Here is a 27,846-nt window from a genome sequence, read left to right as displayed (position 1 = left end):
GTTGTTTTGAGGATTGAGTAAGCTAATGTATATTAAGAACTAGCAGCTATAATTTCTTTTACTTTTTTGGAATCTCTTTAATATCTCTTTCTAGACTGTAAAATCATTATGAGTAGGATGTTTCAGATTCACAAAGTAAATGTCACGTTGTCTAGTGTAATATCACTTATATTATGTGCACAATGAATATTTAATGGGTAAATAAATATAACCTGAGGGCATCTTAAGACTGTCACTGGGGAGTGCCTTTAGTGTCTGACATCTGCATATAGCAGTCAGTACATGTTTGAGGCTGAACAGTGCAAACCTATGATTCAGAAAACCTTCATTAATAGGCAGCTTCACTGATGTAATCTTTAATAGAATTTAAGACTGATGATAAATTCCTTTTCTCATAACTAGAAAATATGTAATATTTGTGAGATTCATCCCCTACAGAAGTACAAGAGTACTTAGCTCATGTGAGGTGATGTGGTGTAGTGAGTAAGAACATGGACTTTGAAATGAGATTTCCTGGGTTGAAAACTTAACTGTACTAGTTACTAGGACAAGTTCATCTTGGGCAAGTTACTTAACCCATCTATTTCAGTTATCTCATCTGTAAAGTGAGGAAGATAATAGTACCTACTTTATATGGTTGTTGTAAGATTATTTGAGCATACAAGTAAAATACATAGAATAGTTCCTGGCACTTAAGTGTTAACTAATCTAATAATTACCTTTTATTATTTCCTGAAAATGCATAGTTCAGAATTTAAGGATTGTGTGAGTTAGGATATATATTCTTTTAAAGGAACAGCACTCTGCAGATATCTTATACCTGCACATCCTGTTTCCTGTATTCCTACACCAGGAGGTCTTGATTAGATAGCTGATTATCCTTGTCACCTCATTGTGCTTATCATACAAAAGTTAAACAAGTCCTCCTGGAATGTTTTAGTTTAGAAAGGATTAACTAGTTCACACCAAGGAAGAGTATATACTCTTGTCTTTTTCCTTTGAAGGCTATGATAGCAAACTTATTAGTACTGGTTGAATATGCTTTCCTATTTAGTGCAGTTAACTCTTCCTACCTGATATACCCTTTATTTTGTCTTCATGAACAAATTAAAATGACAGTTTAACATTTTTTAAGTCTGTTTTCATTTTTAAAAAATTAGTTGCAAATTTATTCTTGTTTTAATGTTCCTATTTGTCCCTAGTTGGCAATCCTATATCAGTCCTCTAAATAGATTGTTTATGGAACTTTAAAATTTTGTTTTGAGCCCTAACCGGGTTTGCTCAGTGGATAGAGCATCAGCCTGCAGACTCAAGGGTCCCAGGTTCGATTCCGGTCAAGGGCATGTACCTTGGTTGCGGGCATATTCCCAGTAGGGAGTGTGCAGGAGGCAGCTGATCGATGTTTCTCATCAATGTTTCTAACTCTCTATTCCTCTCCCTTCCTCTCTATAAAAAATCAATAAAATATATTTAAAAAATTTTTTTGTTCTGTCCCAGCCAGTGTGGCTCTGTTGGTTGAGTGTCATCCCATGCACCAAGAGATCTATGGTTTGATTCCCAGTCAGGGCATATGCCTAGATTGCAGGCTCACTCGGTCCCCATATTGATGTTTCTCTTATCAATATTTTTTTCTCTCCCTCTCCCTTCCTCTCTCTCTAAAATCAATAAAAATACATTTTAAAAAGTTTCTAAATTTTAGTTACAATTGGTATTCAATATTATAATAAAAATTATTTAAAAAATTTTTAAATATTAGTTACAGTTGATATTCAATATTGTATTAACTTCAGGTGTACAGCATAGTTGTTAGACATTTGTATAACTTAAGAAGTGATCCTTCCTTCCCTGGCTGATTTTGCTTAGTGGCTAGAGCATCAGCCCATGGATCAAAGAGTTGGGGGTTTGATTCCCGGTCAAGGACACATACCTGGGTTGCAGGTTCGATCCCAGCCCCGATTGGGGCACATGTGGGAGGCAACCAATCAATGTATCTCTCACACATCTGTGGTTCTCTCATTGGAAAAAATATCCTTGTGTGAGGATTAACAAAAAAAGAAGTGATTCACCCCAATAAGTCTAGTACCTCCAAAACCATACATAGTAATTACAATATTATTGAATATATTCCCTATGCTATACTTTACATCCTTGTATCTATTTTATAACTGCCAATTTGTACTTCTTCATCCCTTCATCTTTTTCACCCAGTCCCCTAATCCTCGTCCTACCTGCCATCAGTTTGTTCTCTATCTATGAGTTTATTTCTGTTTTATTTGTTCATTTATTTTATTTTTTAGGTGCTACATATAAGTGAAATCATATGGTAATTTGCCTTTCTCTGTCTGAGTTTTTTCACTTAGCCTAATACCCTCTAGGTTCATCCATGTTATCACAAGTGGCAAGGTTTTGCTCTTGTTTTTCTGGCTGAGTAATACTCTATTGTATGTATGTACCACATCTTTATCTATTCATCTATCAATGGACATGTAGGTTGCTTCCATATCTTGGCTATCTATAATAATAAAAGTATAATATGCTAATTAGACCAGACAGCCAAACGACTTTCCAGAAGCCAGTGCCATGAGGGCCGAGGCAAGTTGTCACAGCTGTGAGGGCCAAGCCCCTTGCATGAATTTCGTGCATTGGGCCTCTAGTTGTAAATAATGATGCAGTAAATATAAGGATTCACATGTCTTTTCAAATTAGTGTTTTGGGTTTCTTTGAATAAATGCCCAGAAGTGGAATTTCTGGGTCCTTTTTCTCTTGTTAACTTTGTCTTAAAGTCTATTTTGTTTGATAAAAATATTACTACCCCAGCTTTTTTTTTTTTTTTCATTTCCATTTGTATGAGCCATCTTTTCCATCTCTTTACTTTCAGTCTGTGTGTCTTTGAATCTGAAATGGGTTTGTTTTTGTTTGTTTTAGTTTATTGTATAAAGTATCATATATAGTATTATATATGTCTTCTTTTCCCCCAATGAGCTCCCCCCAGCCACCCTCACCTCCCTAGTGTCTGTGTCCATTGGTTATGCTTATATGCATGCATACAAGTCCTTTGGTTGATATCTTATCCCACCCCTAACCCCTCCCCTGCCTTCCCACTGAAGTTTGACAGTTTGTTCGATGTGTCTTTGTCTCTATTTTTGTTCATCAGTTTATAATGTTCATTATATTCCACAAATGAGTGAGATCATATGATGTTTATCTTTCTCTGACTGGCTTATTTCGCTTAGCATAATGCTCTCCAGGTCTATCCATGCTGTTGCAAATGGTAAGAGTTCTAAAATGGGTCTTTTATAGGCAGCATATGTATAGGTCTTGTTTTCTTATCCGTTCAGCCACCCTATGTCTTTTGATTGGAGCATTTAATTCATTTACATCTAAAGTAATGATTGATATGTATGTAGTTATTGCCGTTTTAATATTTATATTTTTTATCTTTTTTTCCCCTTCTTCTTAAACAAGTTCCTTTAAAATTTCTTGTAATACTGGTTGGGTGGTAATGAACACCTTTAGCTTTTTCTTATCTGGGAAGCTTTTTATCTCTCTTTTGATTCTAAATGATAGCCTTTCTGAGTAGGGTAATTTTGGTTGTAGGTCCTTGCTTTTTATCAGTTTGAATATTTTTTGCCAATCCCTTCTGGCCTGAATGTTTCTGTTGAGAAATCAGCTGACAGTTTGATGGGAGCTCCCTCGTAGGTAATTAACTGTCTTTCTCTTGCTGCATTTAAGATTCTCTCTTTGTCTTTAATCTTTGCCATTTTAATTATGATGTGTCTTGTTGTGGGCCTCTTTGGGTTCATCTTGTTTGGGATTCTGCACTTTCTGGACTTGTATGTGTATTTCCTTTGCCACAGTAGGAAAATTTTTTTTTTAAATGTATTTTATTGATTTTTTACAGAGAGGAAGGGAGAGAGATAGAGAGCTAGAAAAATCGGTGAGAGAGAAACATCGATCAGCTGCCTCCTGCACGCCCCCCACTGGGGATGCGCCCGCAACTCAGGCACATGCCCTTGACCGGAATTGAACCCGGGACCCCTCAGTCCGCAGGCCGACGCTCTATCCACTGAGCCAAACCAGTCTCGGCAGAAAATTTTTAATCATTATTTCTTCAAATAGGTTCTCAATCCCTTTCTCTCTCTCTCTTCTCCTTCTGGTACCCCTGTGATATGAATGTTGTTACCTTCGATGTTGTCCCAGAGTTTCCTTAAATTATACTCATTTAAAAAAATTTTTTCCCTTTATTTATTTTTAGAGAGGAAGGAAGAGGGATAGAGAGATAGAAATATCAATGAGAGAGAAACATCATTGATCGGCCACCTAATGCATGCCCCACACTGAGGATTGAGCCCGCAACCTGGGCATGTGCCCTGACTGGGAATCGAACCAGTGACCTCTTGGTTCATGGGTTGACACTCAACCACTGAACAACACCAGCTGGGCTCATTTTTAATTCTTTTTTGCTGTTCCAATTGTGTTTTTTTTGCTACCTTGTCTTCCAAATTGCTGATTTGGTTCTCCATTTCATCTAATCTGCTATTGATTCTTTCTAGGGTATTCTTCATTTCAGATATTGTATTCCTCATTTCTAACTGGTTCTTTTTAATGTGTTTCTATGTCCTTTTTAATGTTTACTGTCTCTTTGTTTACATTTACAAGGGGTTCATTTATTCTTCCCCTAAGTTCCTTGAACATCCTATCACCATTGTTTTGAATTCTGTATCTGTTACTTTGCTTTCCTCCATTTCATTTAATTCTTTTTCTGAGGATTTCTCCTGTTCTTTCATTTGGGGCATGTTTCTTTGTCTCCCCATTTTGGCTGTCTCTCTGTATTTGTTTCTGTATATTAGGTAGATCTGCTATGACTCCCTGTCTTGATGGGGTGGCCTTATGTAGTAGGTAGCCTGTGGGGCTTAGTGATGCAGTCTCCCCAGTCACCTGAGTTTGGTGTTCCAGGTACGTTCTTTTTGTGGATTATGTGAGTCCTCCTATTGTAGTTTAGTCTTGATTGTTGTTGGACTGTCCATGGGTGGGATTGACCCTTGGGCTGGTTGACTGTGAGGATTGACTCCGACCAGTGCTCGAGTTGCTGTGGGGAGCTGACCCCAGGAAGTAGAATTCACCCCAGGAGGTTCTTGTGCCTGCCAAGATCTCCCTTGGATGTTTGGCTTGTAGAGTTAATTGGGTCATGCTCTGATGTGATCTGAAGCCAGCCATGGGGTGTATTGGTTCTGGGGCCTCTTGGGAGGGACTCCAGTGCAGATCAATATCAGATGCTGCCTGTGACTGGCCCTGGGCTATGTGTTAGGATCTACAAAGTGATCCCCTGTTGGTGGCTGCCTCTGCTGGGTCTAGGTGCACATGGGAGGGGCCAAGCTATCTACTGAATTTCAGCTTCCACTGTACTGAACCAGGGTCAGGACAGCAAAGGGCCCAAGGCTCCCCAAGATCCGCCTCCACCTGCCAGCTGCCTGTTAGGCTCAGCCTCTGAATGAGTCTCTAGTGAATGTGAGATGTATGAGGTGTTCTGAGTGAGTCAGCAGGTAGGGCCGTGTGGTGGTCACCAGATTGATATAGGCTCAAACTCTACATCAGTGCTGAGTTTGAGGCCACTCAGCAAAAGTCTCAGGTTATACCGTGGCCAGCAATCACCCACCTGGGGCTTATGGACCTTTGGGGTGGGGTGGGGTTCAAGGGAGTTGTCAGGGTAGGGCCAGTAGAGTCCATCAGGTTAAAACAGATTAAGATTTAGCCATGTGGAAGAAGGGCTCTCCACAGAACCAGTGGCAGTGGTTGGAGCATGTGGAGCAAAAATGGCCCTCGCCCAGAAGTCACACAATTCAGTCTCTACCTGTGTGTCTCTAACATCTCCTTTGTCAGCCCAGACCGCCTCAAAAGCCTTCCAAGAAAGACTGCAGCAAGCCAAGATTGGGCCCAGCCATCTTATTTCTCCCCAGGGTGTGAGCTTTGAGAGGTGGGGCCATGGGCGTCTGGAGGATGGGTCTAGTGCAGTGATGGCGAACGTTTTGAGCTCAGCGTGTCAGCATTTTGAAAAACCCTAACTTAACTCTGGTGCCGTGTCACATATAGAAATTTTTTGATATTTGCAACCATAGTAAAAAAAAAAAGATTTATATTTTTGATATTTATTTTATATATTTAAATGCAACTTAACAAAGAAAAATCAACCAAAAAAATGAGTGTCATAGGTTCGCCATCACGGGTCTAGTGTATGCCCATGGAATGATGCCTATTGGAGTGGAGTGCTCGACCCCAGAAAAAGTGGCATCTGGCATTTGTGGGCAAGGTGCGAGAGGGACTCAGCACTCAGGGATAATGGCATATGTCCCCCTATACTTCTTCCCAAAGCCACCCTACTCAATTTCTCTCTGTATGACTCCTGTCTGCTCTGAGCCACCTTCCCTCCGCTGGAACCCAGGGTGAGTGTCTGTGAATAAGAGTTTGTACACTGGCTCTTTGAAAGGGTGTCTGGATTTTTAGCAGTCTCCCATCTCACCCTGGCAGATAGCATCCCCCCTGATTTTCACAACCGCATGTTATATAGGCTCTTCTTTCTGGCACTGGTATTCCAGGCTGGGGCATTCAATGTGGGATTGAGACCCCTTACTTCTCAGGAGGGACCTTTGCAGCTGAGATATCCCTCCCAATTCTCAACCACCGCACCTGGGTGTAGGATCAGCCCTTTTCACGTCTCTGCCCTTCCTACCAGTCTCACTATGGCATATATATTTAGTTGTAAGACTTCTGTTCAGCTATTCTTCAGTTGGTATTAAGGTTCATTGTTCTATAATTTAGTTATAATTTTAATTTCGTCCTGGGAGGAGGTGAGTGAAACTTTTACCTCTGCTGCCATCTTGTATCTCCTGTTTTGTTTTTTATTTTATCTTATTTTTTAATTAAAGTTTACATTTAATATTATTTTATATTAGTTTCAAGTATACAGCATAGTAGTTAGACAATCGTGCTTTGCAAAGTGGCTCCATATTTCAAGTACCCACTATATTCCCTATGCTGTACTTTACATCCCCATGACTATTTGTGACTACTAACTTTTATTTCTTAATCCTTTCACCTTTTTCACCCAGCCTCCTAACCTCTCTCCCCCCTTTCTGGCAACCATCAATCTATTCTCTGTATCTATGAGTCTGTTTCTATTTTGTTTGTTCATTTATTTTGTTCTTCAGATTCTACATATAAGTGAAGTCATATGGTGTTTGTCTCCTCTGACTTTTTCACTTAACACATTACCCTCAAGGTCCATTCATGCTGTCACAGATGGTAAGATTCTGTTCTTTTTTTTATAGCCTCCTGTTTTGTTTAATGATCCTGTTTGGAAGGAGATTGGGAAACTGAGTTACTAAATTATTTTGGTTGCTACTTCCTTTTTGCACATTCATTTAATAATGCTTATTGAAAACTTATTATGTGCTAATCCTATAGGCCTTAGTGATCTTAGTAATCCCTACTATCTTCTCTAAAAATAAAACAAAATAACCTAATAAAACCCACTAAGCTCTCGGGCTGCCTTATGTGCTAGATACATTATTTTTTCTTTTTTAAAATATATTTTTATTGATTTCAGAGAGCAAGGGAGAGGGAGAGAGAGATGGAAACATTAGTGATGAGAGAGAATCATTGATCGGCTGCCTCCTGCACGCCCCCTTCTGGGGATTGAGCCTGCAACCTGGGCATGTGCCCCTGACCGGTATCGAACCTGGGACCCTTCAGTCCGCAGGCTGACACTCTATCCACTGAGCCAAATCAGCTAGGGCGATACTTATCCTTATTTTCCTCTCCCCCTGCTGACGTCCCCCCCCCCCCCCCGCTTTTTTTCATTTGTAGTGTGGTATTTGTCTACTTTCTTAATTCTTGTTACTGTTGAACCTACTTAATAGATGCAATGGCCAGTTAATAGCCTTTGTTTTGTTTATATTATTAATGGGACAGTTTACAAAATCTTTTTCCATTGACACAGTGTGCTTGGTTGAGAAAAAATAGTTGTATAACTTATTGAAATAGAACATATCACTCATTCTAAAGGTAATCCAAGAACATATATATTTAATGAGAACAGTGGATAAAAAACATAGTATGCTTAATTAATTTCCCAGGAAATTCAAGAAACATCATAAAGTTACTTTGCCTTACTTAGAATGGAACCAGAATGTGGACTCTATGAGAGAGCTTGAAGCCTTTATTTTGGGTACTTCACTGACTTTGAAAGACAGCAACTTGAAGGGCCTATACTGGTATATTCAATCAGGGTTCACTTGCAAGAGACAAGCTACTCTAGACTCTGGGCTGGGCTACTAGGAATGACTTATAGAACAAGAACTGGTATACCAGATGAGTGCTACTTTTCCATAGTCTGCAAAGGTATTATTTGGGTGTTAGAAGGCCAGCATGAAACTATTAGTCTAAGAACATATCACCTCAACAGCAAAAAATAACCCAATTAAAAAATGGGCAAAGGACTTAAATAGACATTTCCCTAAAGAAGCTATACAAATGTCCAATAAACACATGAAAAGATTATTAATATCACTATCATTATGGAACTCAAATCAAAACCACAATGAGATACCAATTACTATTATTAAAGCAAAACAATAAAGAAAAAATAACAAGGCGAGGATGTTGACAAGGACATAAAAAAATTAGACCACTTGTGCACTGCTGATGGGACTGTAAAATTGTACAGCTACTTTGAAAAATGGTATAGTGATTCCTGAAAAAATTAAACAGATTTCCTAATGGCCCAGCAGTTTCACTTTTGGTAATATATCCAAAAGAAGTGAAAGCAGGATTTGAAGTAATCCAAATGCCCATTGATGCATGAATGGGTAAACAAAATGTGACATATACATAAATGTACTATTATTCAGCCTTAAAAAGGGAGGAAATTCTGACACGTGCTACAACATGGATGAACCTTGAAGATATTAAGCTAAGGGAAGTAAGCCAGACACAAAAGGACAATTATTATATGACTAGGGGCCCGGTGCACGAAATTCGTGCACTGGGTGTGTGTGTGGGGGGGGGGGGGAGTGTCCCTCAGCCCAGCCTGCCCCCTCTCACATACTGGGAGCCCTCAGGCATTGACCCCCCATCACCCTCCGATCGCCTGATCGGCCCCTTGCCCAGGCCTGACGCCTCCGCCAGAGGTGTCAGGCTTGGACAGGGGACCCCCATCTCCCCCTGATCACTGGCTCTGGCCCCCGCCCAGGCCTGAGGCCTCTGGCCTAGGAATCATGCCTGGGCATGGGACCCCCATCTCCCTCTGATCGCTTGCTCCACCCCCCGCCCAAGCCAGATGCCTCTGACCCAGGCTTCAGGCCTGGGCAAGGGGACCATCATATCCCCCCAATCCCCGGCTCCGCCCCCCACCCAGGCCTGATGCCTCGGCCAGAGGAGTTGACCCTCATCACCCTCCAATCACCAATCACCGGATCGGCCCCTTGACCAGGCCTGAGGCCTCCGGCAGAGGTGTCAGGCCTGGGCAGGGGACCCCCAGCTCCCCGCGGTTGCAGGCTCCGCCCATGCCCCTGCAGGACGCCTCTGGTCTGGGCGTCAGGCCCGGGCAGCGGGGACCCGCAGTGGCAGCGGCCCTGCGATCGTGGACTTCGCTTTAGGCCCAGGCAAGGGACCCCTAGCTCCTGGGACTGCCAGCTTCGACCGTGCCCAGCTCCCATCGCTGGCTCCACCCCTACTTCCTGCTATCACTGGCCAGGGCGGCAAAGGCACCTGATTCTCCGATCATGGCTGGGGGGCAGGGCAAAGGCGGCCCTGGGGCCCCCAGCTCTTAGCTCCCCCCTGGGTTTCCGATCACTGTCAGTGGCAGGGGGCTTCTTCCTGCTTTCCCTTTCGCCTCCCTGCATTGTGCCTACATATGCAAATTAGCCGCCATCTTGTTGGCAGTTAACTGCCAATCTTAGTTGGCAGTTAATTTGCATATAGCCCTGATTAGCCAATGAAAACGGTATCGCCGTACGCCAATTACCATTTTTCTCTTTTATTAGTGTAGATTCTGGTTATTTGAGGAATCTAAAATAGTCAAATTCATAAAGACAGAGAGTAGAGTAATGGTTGCCAGGGGCTGGAGAGGGGACAATGGGAAATTATTGTTTAATGAATATAGAATTTCCATTTGAGCTGATGAAAAGTTCCTAGTAATGGATGGTGGGTAATTATGGTTGCAAACAATGTGAATGTACTTAATGCCACTGAACTGTACACTTAAAAATAGTTAAAATAGTAAGTTTTCTTATATACAGTTTAATACACATACACACAAAGAATGTACATAATATAAGGAAGCCAGTACTGTTCCACAACTGTAACTGATTCCTGACATTTAAAAAATTAGTGGCTTAAAATGGAAAAGTACATGTGTGTGTGTGTGCGCGCGTGCGCACACACACACACACACACACACACACCACTTTCGCATTCTTCCTTGTGGATAACCAAAACTTTTGTAAAATGGCCACAACTTCACCTCACTTCTACTTTCCGCATCTCATGTCAGCAAATCTAGTTGGCTGAACCCAATTCACATTTAGAATGCTCCTTGCAAGGGATTCTGGGGAATCATTTTTAGCTTTCAACCTCTGCAGTAGCAGAAAACAACTAGAGAGAGACTGGAAAGAATGCTACGTGCCAATGCATATTTGTCACAGACTCTGAGTCAGTGGTGATTCATAGCAGTCACAGGTAATGCTCCTTAAGCCAAGCTGTCATTTCCAGGAGTAGCCAGACTGTCCTGGCCAGTGCTCAGCCACAGAGGTAGGGTGGAGCAAACAAATAACTTCAACAGGCCGGGTAGGAAAAGGGTTTGTTGATAGTCATTATCTCCTTTTGCAGTTCTGGACTGATTGTGCTTAGTTTATTAAACCTGACATACAGTACTTAATACTTTTAATGTTGCAGACCACAATTTGAGTTATTTATATTATTGTGAAGAGATTTGGGTCACTCTAATGGGATGCACTAAAGGCTCATTGATTGAAGAGTAGTTAGACCAATGTTAAGGAATACCAGATTTAAAGTTCTTATATTTATGGTAAGCTCTTTTCATTTTGTTAAGTATGGAGATAAGAACATCATAAATATACTGAGTTTTTTTACTCTCAGGCTGCTGAAATCTCTAATTAGTATTAACTAAATTTGGAAAGAAAAGAAATAAATTCATTAGTAAATAAAAGGTTGATGTGCTAAAAATGCATTTTTTAAATCATTTTCAAAAATTTCTAACTATGGTCCACCCAAAAGATAAGATATCTTTTGTTCCACTTAGTACAGAACAATCAATGGCTTTTCTTTATCTGTTATCTATGACTTGGAACTAAATTTGATTAATGATTCTGCCTGAATGCACTTTTCTCTTAGTGCTTTGATAATATAGTACTGACCTTTTATAATTAATTTCTTAATTGCTTATATTTCAGAATAAACTTTAAAAAATTTTATCTCAAATTGAAATGTTTCCTTTATACATACCAATTAACATTTTGGACAAGTACCAAGTTTTGCATGCATTATTTCAAAATGTGGATCAAGTTTTAATGACGTACTTGGGAGTTTAGTTGTCTAAATAACACCTCAGATTCTTTGATATAGTTTTCCACTTGCAGAAAGCTAATCTAAGGTACTACAGTACTATTTGTAATAGTAATAAAATTGTGAATAATTGCCAACAATGAGAGATGGACAAATTTTATTATTGTATAGCCATGCAATGGAATGCCCTTTTCAGAGGATAATTTAATACCATTAGACAGGACTCAGATAGTAATGTTAAGCTAAATGACACAGATTATTTATGGTATGATTTCTAATTCTAGAACATTCTATACGAATGTATATATAACAAATTACAAGCAATAGTTCTCGGGGGGGGGGTGATTTAAAAATATTTTAAATGTTCTTCAATGAATATGTACTGCTTCTATGTATTTTTTCCTTTTTATTATGAAGATACATGAAAAGATTTAAACAATGCAGAAATTTGCAGACTAAAACCATAAAAGTCCTTTAGTCCCCTACGCAGACAAATGAAATTCAATTTATCAGCTTGTTCTTTGATAGATTTTGCTTTTGGTATCATGTAAGAAATCTTTACCTAACCTAAGATCAGAAAGATTTTCTCCTGTTTTCTTCTAGTCTAGAAGCTTTCTATTTTTAGGTTTTACATTAGGTCTGTGATCTATTTTGAGTTAGTTTTTATATGTGGTGAGAGGTATATATTGATGCTTTTAACATATGGATATCCATTTGTTCCAGTACCATTTGATGAAAAGAATGTCCTTTCTCCACTGAATTGCCTTTGCACATTTGTAGAAAATGAGATATCCATGTAGGTCCATTTCTAGATTCTCTATTGTGTTCTATTGATTTGTTCATCTTTATGCCAATACTACTTCTTGATTAGGGTACTGTAGTGTGATAGAATTCTAAAATGCCTCCAATGACCTTTGTATAATGGGAGGAGCCTATAAATGTGATGGGCTGTCACTCCTGTGGTTAGATTATGTTATCTACCATAGTTGACTAAGAAAGGGATGTTGTCCTCACTGGGCCTGACCTAACCAAGCAGCCCTTAGAAAGGACTGGGCTTTTCCTGGAGAAAGAGATTCTAAGCACAAGAGGGATTCAACACTCATGTGTCACAAAATGACAGTTTTGGTCAACAATAAATTGCATATACAACTGTGGTCCTATAGGATTGTAATGGAGCTAAAAAATTCCTATTGCCTAGTGACATTGTAGCTGTCAAAACCCTGTAGCGCAACACATTACTCACATGTTTGTTGTGATGCTGGTGTAAGCAAACCCACTTTGCTGCCAGTCATACAAAAGTATAGCACATGCACTCAGGCCAGTTAGAGTGCAGGCCTGTGCACCAAAGGGTTGGGTTCCTTCCAGGTCAAGGGCATGTACCTGGGTTGCAGGTTCGATACCTGGCCCCAGTCAGGAACATGTGGGAGGCAACCAGTTGATGTGTATCTCACACATCTCTCTCTCTCTCTCTCTCTCTCTCTCTCTCTCTCTCTCTCTCTCCCCCCCCCCCCCCCCCCCGCAACCTCCTTTCTACTCTCTAGAAAACAAAAAATCATAATAATGGAAAAAATATCCTCCAGTGAGGATTAACCAAAAAAAAAAAAAGTATAACATGATTATGTGCAGTACCTAATACTTGATAATAAACAACTATATTACTGGGTTTATGTACTGACTATGCTTTTAATTGTTATTTTAGAGTATTCTTTATACTTAAAAATAAATTTGCTACAAAACAGTATGCCATTGCTACACCAGCAGCAGCCTCATATATCTCATGTTTACATCTGATTGCATCATTTTCTTTTATGTTTTATTTAATCTTGTTCTCTTGTTTTTAACCTTGCCCAAGGATATGTTTCAAATTGATTTTAGAGAGAGAGAAACATCAATGTGAAAGAGAAACATTGATCAGTTGCCTCCAGTATGCTCCCCAACCAGGGATTGAACACACAACCTTCTGGTGTATGGGACAATGCTCCAACCAACAGCCACCCGTCCAGGGCTAATCTCATGTTGTTTTATAAATGTAGTGTGGCCTAAGTGTACAGTGTTTATAAAGTTTACAGTATGGTACGGTAATGTCCTAGGCCTTCATATTCACTCATTCACTGACTCACCCAGAGCAACTTCCAGTCCTTTGGCCTCCATTCATATTAAGTACCCTACACAGATGTCCCATTTTTATCTTTTATACCATATTTTTACTATACCTTTTCTATGTTTAGATACACAAACACATACCATTGTATTGCAGTTGCCTAAAGCATTCAGTACGGGATTGTAACCGTGGAGCTGTAGGGTGTACCATATAACATAGATGTGTAGTAGGCTATACCATCCGGGTTTATGTAAGTGCACTCTGATGTTTACACACGAAATTGCTTAATGATGCTCAGGATTTATCCCGTCATTAAATGGCACACGACTATAAATTTATCAATATCTACAAAAAAGCCCTTTGGTATTTTGATTGGATTTGCAGTGAATCTATAGGTCAGATTTGGGAAGAATTGACATCTTGACAATATTGAGTCTTCTGACCCACTCATCTATCACTATATAGATCTTTAATTTCTCTTAGATGTGTTTTATAGTGTTTAGTATACAGGCCTTTCCCATGTTTGGTCAGATTTATCCTTGAATATTTCATATTTTTTATGCTATTATAAATGGTATTGTTTTATAAATTTCAATTTTTTATGCTCCATTGCTAGTATATAGAAATACGGTTGATTTTTGTCTGTTGATCTAATATCAGGCAATCTTACTAAACTAACTTATTACTTCAAGTAGCTTTTTGTTTAAATTTCATTGAATATTCTACATAAATGATCATTTTTGTCTTTATTCCTATGTACATAATGTGTCTATTTTCTCTTTTTTGCTTTTAAGATTTTCTCATTGTCACTGGTTTGGGGCAATTTGATATGTATTTATGTTTGGAGTTTATTAAACTTTTTGGATATGTGTATTTATGGTTTTCACTAAATTTGGCAAATGTTTGGCCATTGTTACTTCAAATATTTTTCTGTACTCTCCCTCTTATCCTTTGGGGACTACAGTTATACCTCTTTAGGCTGTTTGAAGTCCCACCTCTCACTGATGTTCTTTTCATTTTTTTAACCATTAAGTTCAGTGGCATTAAATACATTCACATTGTTGTGCAACTATCACCACCATCCTGCTCTAGAACTTTTTCCTCATCCCAAATGGAAACTCTGTACCCATTAAATAATAACTCCTCATTGTTTCCTGTGCCCAGTCCCTGGAAACCACCATTCTACTTCCTGTACCTATGAATTTGACTACTCTAGGTATCTCATGTAAGTGGAATCATACAATATTTGTCTTTTAGTCTCTGGCTTGTTTAAATTAACACACTGTCTTCAAAGTTCCTTTTAAAGGCAGAATAATATTATCTTCATTTTTCAAAAGTCCTTTTGCACTGGCCCGTGTGGCTCATGTGGTGGGCATCATCTTGTGCCCCAGAGGTTGCTGGTTCGATTCAGGGCACATGCCCAGATTTTAGGCTCTTAAAACATCGATGTTTTTCTCTCTCTCTCTCTCTCCCTCTCTAAAAATCAAACTATTTTTTTTTTTAGTCTCTTTTCTTCTTGTGTTTCATTTTGAACTATTTCTATTGTTATGTGTTCGAGTTTATTATTTTTATCTTTTGCAATGTCTAATCAGGTATTAATCCTATTACATGTGTTTTTATTACATATATTGTCACTTAATCTGCAGAATTTTGAGTTGGATCCTTTTATGTGTCCATGTCATTATTTAACCTTTTGAATATATATAATACACTTTTTTATAACAGTTAATTTCCTTGTCTGCTAATTCTGTTATCTGGGTCAATTAATTGATTTTTTATTCATTATAGATAAATTTTTCAACTTTATTACATGCCTGATCATTTTTGATTGGATGCCAGACATTATGAATTTCAGTATACTTTTATTGATTTCAGAGCGGTAGGGAGAGGGATAGAGAGAGATAGAAACATCAATGATGAGAGAGAATCATTGATTGGCTGCCTCCTGCATGCCCCCTACTGGGGATCGAGCCTGCAACCCGGGCATATGCCCTGACCAGGAATCAAACTGTGACCTCTTGATTCATAGGTCAGTGCTCAACCACTGAGCCACATCCGCTGGGCCTGAATACTTTTCTATTTCTACTAATATTCCTGAGCTTTGCTGTGGAATGTAGTTTAATTACTTAAAAATAATTTGATCCTTTTGGGTCTTGCTTTTAAGATTTGTTCAACTGGACCAGAGATGTGGCGAGTCCAGGGCATGGTTTCTTAATATCAACACTATAACATTTTGGGCCAGATAATTCTTTGTTGTGAAAGGCTGTTCGGGGCTTTGCAGAAGGTTTAATAGCATCCTTAGCCTCTTTAGGTGACCCCTAATTGTGACAACCAGAGATCTCCAGAAATTGCCATATGTTTTTATAAATTGCACCCCCCTCCATTGAAAATTACTGCTTTAGGATTAATTTTGCCTCAGTACTCTGACAAGATCTTCCTGTATAATCTACCCAGTGTTCCATGAATCATGAGATGTTGTTTTTCAGTCTGGCTGTTTGTGAAAGGCACTGTTATTGGCCTTGGGTAAGTACTGGGCACTGTTCCCTCTGATCTTTTGGATGGTTGGTTGTTTGTGGGGTTTTTTTCAGTCTTTTTTTTCTTTCGTCACATACATGCACTGATCAGCACTCAGCTTCACATTCAAGGGAGACGCTCTGCAGATCTCTGGAGTCCCATCTTAAATCTGTTTGGCTGCTATAGCAAAACTACCAGAGACTGCTTAAACAACACACATTTATTTCTCATAGTTCTGGAGGCTGAATCCAAGATCAAAGTGCCAGCAGATTTTTGTCTAGTGAAGTTCCACTTCTTGGCTAATAAATGGTCCTCTTCTAGCTGTCTTTACAGGGCAGAAGGATGAGAGAATTCTCTAGGGTGTCTCTTATAAGGTCACTAATTCCATTCATGAGGCTTCTGCCCCCTTGACCTAATCACCTCCTAATACCATCCCACTAGGGGTTATGAATTTTTTGGGGGGGACCAAGACTTATTTAGTCCATAACAAGTTCTCTGTGCATCTTTCTGCTCGCCAGTATTCTATCCCATGATCACTAGCCACCTTGATCTCTTCGGACTCTCAGCTCTATCTCCTAACTTAGCAAGTCTGCCAGGCCTCGTCCACTTTCTGTCCGGTGCCATTCTGTATAAAAACCCTCAAGGCAGTAAGCTGGGGCAGTGGGGCTCACCTAGTTAGTTCCTATCTCTTGGGGATCTCTTCTGTTGTCTGATGCCCAGTGTCTTGAAACTGTTCCCCCATCTCATATATTTTGTCTGCTTTCTGGTTCTTTCAGGTGGGAGGTTAAATCTGGTCCCTCTTAGAAGCAGAAATTCCTTTAACTGATAATTAATTCATATTAATTATTGATTAAAGCCGAAAGTGTTCTTAAACATTTACTAACCTAATTTCTTCATTTTATGGATTTGTATGAAATCTATAGCAGTCATATTCTTCGTTTAAAGCCTCCTATTTCCTGTAGTTCTTATGGCACAACATAAATATTAAATTGGTCCTAAGCCTTCTATCATCTTTTAATATACCTCTTCAATGCAGGTTTTCACAGTGGTAGCTAAATATGGGCCCCTAACTATATGCAGTAGCATACAATTAAAGGACATGCCCCAACCTGATGAAGCACAACAGTGGAATGCGTCATGTTTTTAGGGCTCTGCCACAGCAGACTTCCAGGAGGCTTCCTTGTATGATAACTCATATTTTCTAGTAGCTAACACACCACCACCGTCAAAGCTTGGTCTGTTAGCCCGACTGAGGGTCTAAAGAACTGGTGATATAAGAAAGAAAAAACAATGAAAAAGAAGATCATTTTGAGCAGATTATGATACAAATCTATACTGAAAAATAATGCTACAAGGATGGGAGTGACTTGGAACCCATTGATGGTAAGCTGTTGGAAAGAGGAGAAAGGTAGCAAAATAGAAATAAAATAACAGAAGTCAAGCCTTGTTTTGTGTGAATGAGCTTCACAAATTTGCTGCGTTGTAACTGCTGCAGAAATTGTAGCATGTGCTTGTTGGATTTTCAAGGATGAAGTAATTTATTCCGAGCGGTTGGGGAAAAGGTATGTACATACCTTAGTGGGCAGGATGAAACCATCTGGCTATGTATATAAATAAAACAGTGAAATCATACGTTAATGGAATATTATGTATATTTATGTATTCAGTGATATGCATCAATGTGTATAAATTCCATGTGTTAAAGTGAATAAATCATAATGCTTTGGCCTTTGGGACAGGTGATTATATGCTCTAGATAAGAGTTGAGAAAAGAGTTTTTTGTAGTTCTTCAGTATATAAGAATTAGATAGCCTTTTAAAATGTGCAGATAACTTATGGATGGATATGCTGTTAATTTTCCAAGACTGAAAAGCTATTGTGTATTGATAATATTAAAATCTCTGTTTGGAAACAAAATATGATTTAAGGCTTCCAAAAACTGGGATTGCTTTTTAGTAAATATTTATTAAGAAATAAATATTTAGCCGAAACCGGTTTGGCTCAGTGGATAGAGCGTCGGCCTGCGGACTCAAGGGTCCCGGGTTCGATTCCGGTCAAGGGCATGTACCTGGGTTGCGGGCACATCCCCAGTGGGGGATGTGCAGGAGGCAGCTGATCGATGTTTCTCTCTCATCGATGTTTCTAACTCTCTATCTCTCTCCCTTCCTCTCTGTAAAAAATCAATAAAATATATTTAAAAAAAAAAAAGAAATATTTAATCAGAGTATTTCTTGTTTGCTGAATATTTTTGATGGTGTCAGTGGTGCTCATGTAGTTAAGTATCTGCCTTTTTCAAGAGTGTGTGTGGGTAGGGAGAGAATTCAGAACAGTAGCAGCTTTTTACTTTCCTCAGCATAAGGCAGCATAGAAGCTGTTTCATAGCCAAAAATGCATGTTCTAAGGGAATGCTAAACACCAAAATCAGGAATTATTTATTACATCTGGGAGTAGAGGAAGGGGATGCTATCAGGAAAGGACATTTACTTGTATTTATATTTGGTTTTGCTTTTGAAAGCAAACTTTTTAAATAAAATTTAACATGTAGAGAAAAGTGTAGATCGTAAGTATATATATAGCTTGATGAATTTTCACAAAGTGAATATATCTGTAAACTAATACTCATATTAAGAAACAGAACATTTGTATTGGATCTGGGTAGTGGCCACATGGGTATTTGTTGTATCATTCTTTTTTAAGTAATTTAAAGTTTGCCTAATATGTTTTATAAATATCATCTCAGAAGGAAATATGGTTTTGAGAGATCTGGAAAATGTCAGAAAACCACAGGCCTTACTAGTTGAGAAATTTTAGGGAAATAGGTTTTTCCCATGTAGGCCTTTGTCTCCCGTGTATCTGATAAAGTTTATAAACCTGATACTGGTCCAAGTTACTGAAAGTTTTAAAATGGAAAAAGAACATAAACAGTGCTGTGTGGGATCAACGTAATAAAAATTATTTGTACTTTTTGAGACAATACATTCTTAGCCATTTATAGTTTGCAATATAAAGTTTGGGTCCTCAAATTTATGGATTTGTTGAAATGACAGTTTTGGTTTTAAATTTTTATCACTAAAATCTCGATAGTTTAAGAAGGAAATTCCTTATTCAGTTCTATAATGGGATACTCAAAGTATAGAAAAACTGAGCTAATAAGATAGTTATAAATATTTATATCTAGTTTAAAAGCTATATATCTGTTATAGAAATTGTTATTTGTATAGTACACAGAAATATGCTTGATCTAAATGGTTTCCTGAAATTAGTTATCTATCTACCATTGTGGTGTGTGTTTTTTTGTTTTATTTTATTTATTTATTTATTTTTTAAAAAAATGTTTATTGTTGAGAATATTACAGATGCCCCTTCTTTTTCCCTCCATTGTTTCCCCTCACCTGGTTCCTGCCCCACTCCTGGCCTTCTTTACCCTATTGTCTGTGTCCATAGGTAATGCATATATATACATATAAAATCTTTGTTTAATCTCTTCCTGCTCCCCCCCATCCCTCTTCCCTCTGAGAATCGTCAGTCTGTTCCATTTCCATGCCTCTGATTCTATTTTATTCACTAGTTTATTCTGTTCATTAGATTTCTCATTTGTTTATTTTGATTTTTAGATTTAATTGTTGATAGATATGTATTTAGTACATTTTTATTGCTCATATTTTTTATCTTTTTTTCTTCTATTTCTTTCACCAGGTAGGGGAAATTTTCTGTCATTATTTCTTCAAATAGGTTTTCAATATCTTTCTCTCTTTTTCTGGCACCCCTATAATGCAAATGTTATTACACTTGAAGTTGTCCCACAGGCTCCTTATATATCTTCATATTTTTGGATTCTTTTTTCAATTTGCTCTTCTGATTGGGTGTTTTTTGCTTCCTCATATTTCAAATCATTGATTTGATTCTCAGAATCCTCTACTCTACTGTTGAATCCCTGTATGTTATTCGTTATTTCAGTCAGTGTATGCTTAATTTCTGATGGTCCTTTTCCATTTTTTGGCATTCTCATTAAGATCCTGAAAAGTCTCACTAAGTCTTTGAGGTCTCAAGAAGATTTTTGAGTAACATTATAACTGTGGTTTTGAACTCTATATCCAATAGTTTGCTTTCTTCTATTTCTTTCATTTGTGACATGTTTCTTTGTCTCTGCATTTTGGCTGCTTCCCTGTGTTTGTTTCTATATATTAGGTAGAGCTGCTATGTCTCCTTAATTTGGTAGAGTGGCCTTGTGTAGTAGGTGTCCTAAAGGGCCCAGTGGCTTAGCCTCCCTCACCTGAGCTGAGCACTTTAGGTGTGCCCTTTTGAGGGCTGTATGTACAATCTTGTTACAGTTGAGACTTTATTGCTATTGGTGTCACTGGAAGGAGTTGACCTCCAGGCCAATTGGCTGTGGGGACCAGCTGCAACTACAATGGGATAGCTGCTATGCAGGAGACACCCCTATGGAGCAGGACTTGCTTCAGTGGGGCTTTGGTGCTCACTGAATCTGCCCCTTGAGTGTGTCACTTATGGATGTCTAGAGTTGTAATCTGGTATGGTCTAATGCTGACCACTGGGTGCACTGGCTCTTGGGTCTCCAGGAAAGTGCAAAGTCAGCCATTGCCTGGGGCCACCCAGCAGGAACTACAGACAGATCTGCAGATTCCTCCCCTTTGTATCCGGTTTGGAAGTGCCCAGGCGAGGCCCAGCTGTGAAGTAAGGCAGGCTGGTATAGTGCCAGGACTTGGGCCTTTTATTGATAGGTTTGGGGCTCCCTGGCGCAGCTGCAGCTTGTTTGAGAGATTTTGGCGAAGTCTGAAGCCTGAGCAAGGTCAGGTCATTCATATGCAAAAGTGGCTGCACACAGGTTGGGTGGGGGTTGCAAATTGGATGGGGGAGGGTCTCAGGGAATCACTAGGACAGAGCAAACAGAAGTGGCTGCCAGTCAGCCCTCCTACCGAAGAGGTCCCAGCATAAGAACAATGACCCCTACCAGCACCTCTGTCTGGGAGAAAGCTATCCTCAAGTTCCTGCCCCAATGCCAGGTAGTTTAGTTCCTCCTCATATGCGTCTGTGTCCCCCAGAGCCTTGCCCTGACACTGGAGCGCAGAGGAAGTAAGACTTTGTAAGTTCAGTTTGTGCACCGACCCTTTAAGAGGAACAGCTGGGTCTCCAGCAGCCTCCATATTACTGAGCCCCAATCCCTGCTGGTTTTTACAGCCTATAGTTATGGGGACTTATTTTCCCAGCTCTGGGAGCCAGGGCTGGGGGTCTGGTGTGGGGCTGGGCCTCTTGCTCCTCATGGGCCTCCACAGAGATGATCTCCCTCCTGATTAAAAAGTGGCACAAGCCGAAACCGGTTTGGCTCAGTGGATAGAGCCTCCGCCTGCGGACTGAAAGGTCCCAGGTTCGATTCCGGTCAAGGGCATGTACCTGGGTTGCGGGCATATCCCCAGTAGGAGATGTGCAGGAGGCAGCTGATCGATGTTTCTCTCTCATCGATGTTTCTAACTTTCTATCTCTCTCCCTTCCTTTCTATAAAAAATGAATAAAATATATTAAAAAAAAAGAAAAAGTGGCACATGTGAGTGCTCATCTAACCCCGTCTGCAACTCTGCCCCTCCTACCAGTCTCAATATGCTTTCTTCTTTTCTTCTCTGATTGTAGGACTTCTATTCAGCCAGCTTTCAGGCCATTCTGGATGATGGTTGTTCTGTATTTTAGTTGTAATTTTAATATAGTTGTAGGAGGCAGCAAGTACAGGCATTTACCTACACTGCCATCTTGGTTCTCCTGTGGTGTTCTGTTTTGTTTTGAAATATATTTTTATTGATTTCAGAGGAAGGAAGAGGGAGAGAGTGATAGAAACATCAATGATAAGAGAGAATCATTGATTGGCTGCCTCCTGCATGCCCCCTACTGGGGATTGAGCCTGCAACCTGGGCATGTACCCTGACTGGGAATGAAACCCTTACCTCTTGGTTCATAGGTGATGTTCAATCAGTGAGTCATACCAGCCAGGTTTTTTTGTGTTTGTTTTTGTTTTTTAATGTGGTGTTTTTTTTCTTTTTGGAAGAGGGGGCAATACTTATTCCATGAACATGAAGATTTCTGAAATTTATTTTTTACATATAATAAATCTTTACATCTCATTTTATGAAAAGTATTAAAATGGGATTTTCTCCATTGCTTTCAATAGTAGGCTTTATATAATTAAGTTATGGCTGCTATGGTGTGGAAAAGTCATTTATAAAATAATTTTTTGTAAAAATGTTTGGTCATTAGCTTCCTTTATGTTAATAGGATAATAGGCATAAAATTATTAGAATTTTAACCTATTGAAAACCACTCATTATTGAATACTTGTTTCTTCATTCTAGAAGCCAATAGGGCAGTATAGGTAAATTACCGTTTCTGGTATGTTTATGCGTATTTGGTCTTCAAAGGAGTTGCTAAGACACACTGAAGATTTTGTTTTGTTTTTCTGTTTTCCCTTGACAGACAGTGGAGGAGGAAATGGCTGGTCCTAATCAACTCTGCATTCGCCGCTGGACAACCAAGCATGTGGCTGTTTGGCTGAAGGATGAAGGCTTCTTTGAATATGTGGACATATTATGCAATAAGCACCGACTTGATGGAATCACATTGTTAACATTAACTGAATATGATCTCCGGTCTCCTCCTCTGGAAATCAAAGTCTTAGGGGACATTAAAAGGTTAATGCTTTCCGTCCGGAAATTGCAGAAAATACATATTGATGTTTTAGAAGAGATGGGATACAACAGTGACAGTCCCATGAGTTCCATGACCCCTTTCATCAGTGCTCTTCAGAGTGCAGAGTGGCTCTGTAATGGGGAGCCTTCACATGACTGTGATGGACCCATCATTGATTTGAATTCTGATCAGTACCAATACATGAATGGTAAAAACAAACATTCTGTTCGAAGATTGGACCCAGAGTACTGGAAGACCATATTGAGTTGTATATATGTTTTTATAGTATTCGGTTTTACATCTTTCATTATGGTTATAGTCCATGAGCGAGTGCCTGACATGCAGACCTACCCACCACTCCCAGATATATTCTTAGACAGGTAAGTTTTGTTTCTAGTTGCCAAATTTGTAGAAGATTGCTATAACAGCAATGATAAGTACATATTTATAATAACTACTATTGTTCTTTTGATTGATATATACTTTTCATTTGCTTTATCTGATAATATAGAACGATAGAGGCAGTTAGGGGCAATCAGGCCAGGAGGGGAGGGCAGTTGGAGATGATCAGGCTGGCGGGGGGAGGGGGGGACAATTGGGGGTGAGCAGGCCAGCAGGGGGGGCAATTGGGGGCGAGCAGGCTGGCGGGGGGGAAGTTGGGGGTGATCAGGCCAGCAGGGGGTGGCTGTTGGGGGTGAGCAGGCTGACAGGCAGAGTGGTTAGGGGCGATCAGGCAGGCAGGCAGGTGAGTGGTTAGGAGCCAGCGGTCCCAGATTGAGAGAGGGATGTCCCAGATTGGACAGGATGCAGGCCGGGCTGAGGGATAGCCCCCCTCTCCCCCCGTGTATGAATTTTGTGCACCGGGCTACTAGTATATATATATATATGTGTGTGTGTGTGTGTGTGTGTGTGTGTGTGTGTATGAAAAATAACACTAGAACAAACCTCAAAACTGTTGGTTTTTATATTTGTGATTTTTATTTTTAAACTAAGGGGGTCCACACATCGACATTTTTATTTTTCTTGCTTTTAAAGATTTTAAAATTAATTTTTAGAGAGAGGATGGCAGAAGGAGAGATGGGGGGGGCGTGGAGAGAGAAACATCAATGTGAGAGCAACACATTGATTAGCTTCCTTTTGCATGCCCCCTACTGGGTATTGAGCCCATAACCCAGGCACATGCCCCGATTGGGAATTGAACTGGCAATCTTTTGGTGCACAGGACAATGCCCAACCAAGTCACACCAGCCAGGGCTATATTTGTGATTTTTAAAAAAGTATTTTAAGTTTGTAGTGCTTTCTTGTTTATTTTTATAAAATGGTTACACTTTTGAAGATGCCTAATAATTCATGTTTTTTAGTCAAATGGATTAAAATGTCCACTTTGATGGCAGGATGACATATATATCCATATTCAGTCCCCTCTCTAACCCCTACTAAAAGCATAATATAGAGGTTTTTAATGTTTGTTTGCTTTAAGTTGTACACCATAAGAATGGGTCAGATAAGAGAGGAGAAGACAGCCATACATTTTTGGAAGTTTGAAAAGCAGATGAGTGGCAACTAGCAAATCTAAAATAACCTAATTCTGAAACAAGTAGTCAAGAAAACTAAGAACCGCCCTGACCTGTTTGGCTCAGTGGATATAGCGTCGGCCTGCAGACTCAAGGGTCCCAGGTTTGATTCCGGTCAAGGGCATGTACCTTGTTTGCGGGCACATACCCAGTGGGGAGTGTGCAGGAGGCAGCTGATCAATGTTTCTCTCTCATCGATGTTTCCAACTCTCTATCCCTCTCCCTTCCTCTCTGTAAAAAAATCAATAAAATATATTTTTAAAAAAACAAACTAAGAACCAACCCAGTCTATGTTTCAGATTTCTAAAAGCTATGGATATTGGAGGTGAAAGGGTGGTAGATACTAAAATAAGAATTAGTGGAAGCTGTTCAAGACGCTTGTTAGATCCCTGTATCTCTTCCCCTATTCTATACAGTTTTCCCAGTTGAAAAGGAAGGCCCCCAAGAAAATAAGGAAGAAAGCATGTGGCTATCTGGGAATGAGTACTGTAAGGAGAGGAAACAGCAATGTGCAGAAATCTGAAATTGGTAGTATGCTTTAGCATGTGTAAAGAACAGCAAGTGAGAGATTGGGAGAACAGTTGCACATGAGGTCTAAGAGGAGACAGGAATCCAGATTGTGTAGGGACCAATTGTAAGAGCTTTAGCTTTCATTTTGAGTGAAAGGGAAGCCTTTGGGAAGTATTTAGAAGTATTTAGAGTGAACTAACTTCCATTTTAAAAGGTCCTTCTAGTTGTCGTATTAAGAATAGCCTGGGGAACTGGGAGTAAGAAAGCAGGGATTAGGTAAATTACTGAATTCATCTAGGTAAAGATGAGGTGGATTGGAGAGGATAGTTGTGGTAGAGATGGTGTGAAAGAGTCAATCTCTCTCTCTCTCTCTCTCTCTCTCTCTCTCTCTCTATATATATATATATATATATATATATATATATATCTACACTAATAAAAGAGAAAAATGGTAATTGGCGTACGACGCTACCCTTTTCATTGGTTGATCAGGGCTATATGCAAATTAACTGCCAACAAAGATGGCTGCTAATTTGCATATGTAGGCACAATGCAGGGAGGTGAAAGGGAAAGCAGGAAGAAGCCCCCTGCCACTGACAGTGATCGGAAACCCAGGGGGGAGCTAAGAGCTGGGGGGCAGGGCAAAGGCGGCCCTGGAGCCGCCTTTGCCCTGCCCCCCAGCCATGATCGGAGAATCAGGTGCCTTTGCCGCCCTGGCCAGTGATAGCAGGAAGTAGGGGTGGAGCCAGCGATGGGAGCTGGGCACGGTCGAAGCTGGCAGTCCCAGGAGCTAGGGGTCCCTTGCCTGGGCCTAAAGCGAAGCCCACGATCGCGGGGCCGCTGCAGCTGCGGGTCCCTGCTGCCCAGGCTGGACGCCTCAGCCAGAGGCGTTAGGCCTGGGCAGGGGTGGAGCCTGCAACTGCAGGGAGCTGGGGGTCCCCTGCCCAGGCCTGACACCTCTGCCGGAGGCCTCAGGCCTGGTCAAGGGGCCGATCCGGTGATTGATGATCGGAGGGTGATGAGGGTCAACTCCTCTGGCCGAGGCATTAGGCTTGGGCGGGGGGCTGAGGGTCCCCTGCCCAGGCCTGATTCCTGGTCCAGAGGCATCAGGCCTGGGTGGGGGGCGGAGCCGGGGATTGGGGGGATATGATGGTCCCCTTGCCCAGGCCTGAAGCCTGGGTCAGAGGCATCAGGCTTGGGCCGGGGGTGGAGCAAGCGATCAGAGGGAGATGGGGGTCCCCTGCCCAGGCATGATTCCTGGGCCAGAGGCCTCAGGCCTGGGCGGGGGTCAGAGCCAGTGATCGGGGGGAGATGGGGGTCCCCTGTCCTAGCCTGACACCTCTGGCGGAGGTGTCAGGCCTGGGCAAGGGGCCGATCAGGCGATCGGAGGGTGATGGGGGTCTACGCCTCTGGCCGAGGCATCAGGCCTGGTAAAGGGGCAGAGCCAGCAATCGGAGGGGTCTGGGGGTCCCCTGCCCAGGCCTGATTCCTGGGCCAGAGGCATCAGGCCTGGGCTGGGGGCAGAACCAGTGATGGGGGGAAATGAGGGTCCCCTGCCCAGGCCTGACGCCTCTGTCAGAGGCGTCAGGCCTGGGCAAGGGGCCGATCCTGCGATTGGAGGGTGATGGGGGTCAACGCCTGAGGGCTCCCAGTATGTGAGAGGGGGCAGACTGGGCTGAGGGACACACACACTCCGCACACACACCCAGTGCACAAATTTCGTGCACCAGGCCCCTAGTGTGTGTGTGTATATATACACACACACACACACACATATATATATATATATATATATATATATACACACACACACACACACTAGTGGCCCGGTGCATGAAATTCGTGCACGGAGGGGGGGGGGTGTCCCTCAGCCTGGCCTGTATCCTCTCCAATCTGGGACCCCTTTTGGGATGTCCAACTGCTGGTTTAGGCCCAATCCCAACTGCTGGATGTCTGGCAGTCGGACATCCCCTCTTGCAATCTGGGACCACTGGCTCCTAACCACTCACCTGCCTGATTGCCCTTAACCACTCTGCCTGCCAGCCTGCTTGCCCCAGTTGCCCCCCACTGGCCTTCTCACCTGCAACTGCCCCCCCCCTTGCTGCACTGATTGCCCCCTACCAGACTGATCGCCCCCAACTGCCCCCCCTGCCTGTCTGCTCACCGTCTACTGCCCCGCCCCCCGCCGGCCTGCTTGGCCCCAACTGCCCCCCATGCTAGCCTGCTCGCCCCACACTCTCCCCCGCCGGCCTGCTTGGCTCCAGCTTATACCCCTGCCAGCCTGATTGCCCCCAACTGTCCCCACCCCACCCCCCCACCTCCGCTGGCATGCTTGCCCCAAACTGCCCCTCCCACTGGCCTGATCACGCCCAACTGCCCCCCACTGTTGGCCTGCTCGCCCCCAGCTGCCCCCGCCAGCCTGCTTGGCCCCAACTGACACTCTTGCCGGCTTGATTGCCCCAACTGCCCCCTCGCTGCTGGCTGGCTCACCCCCAACTCCCCTGCCCCCTGCCGGCCTGCTCGCCCCCAACTTCCCCCACCTCTGACCTGATCACCCCCAACTGCCCTCCCCTCCTGGCCTGATCACCCCTAACCGCCTCGGCCCTGCCACTATGGCTTTGTCTGGGCAGCGGCCACAGAGCCAGCTGGGGTGACCAAGGAAGCCAAGCTTCCACCTCCCACCCGCTTCAGCCAGCTCCATGGCTCCAGCCGGTGCTGCCATCTTTGTCACATCAATTTGCATATTCCCTCCTTGTTGGCTATGGGCACCACCATTTTTATCACAAAGTGATGGTTAATTTGCATATTACTCTTTTATTAGGTAGGATACTAATATATAGAAGGTATTGCCAACAAGATTTGCTGATGAATTTC

At 41.5% G+C, this 27,846-nt stretch overlaps 1 protein-coding gene across 1 annotated transcript in view; it reads left to right on the top strand.

Moving 5' to 3' along the window:
* The window catches only part of SAMD8 (sterile alpha motif domain containing 8), a 58,987-nt gene that overhangs the window by 12,546 nt on the left and 18,595 nt on the right, over nt 1-27,846 (top strand). Inside the window, exon 2 of the mRNA XM_081104727.1 lies at nt 22,676-23,268. Within this exon, the coding sequence (XP_080960853.1) occupies nt 22,676-23,268 (593 nt within the window). The remainder of the gene's footprint in view (nt 1-22,675; nt 23,269-27,846) is intronic.

Source organism: Myotis nattereri (assembly GCF_964212035.1).
Source record: "Myotis nattereri genome assembly, chromosome: 13".
NCBI lineage: Eukaryota > Metazoa > Chordata > Mammalia > Chiroptera > Vespertilionidae > Myotis > Myotis nattereri.
The sequence above is the reverse complement of the archived record's forward strand: the minus strand, read 5'-3'. Positions and strand labels throughout refer to the sequence as shown.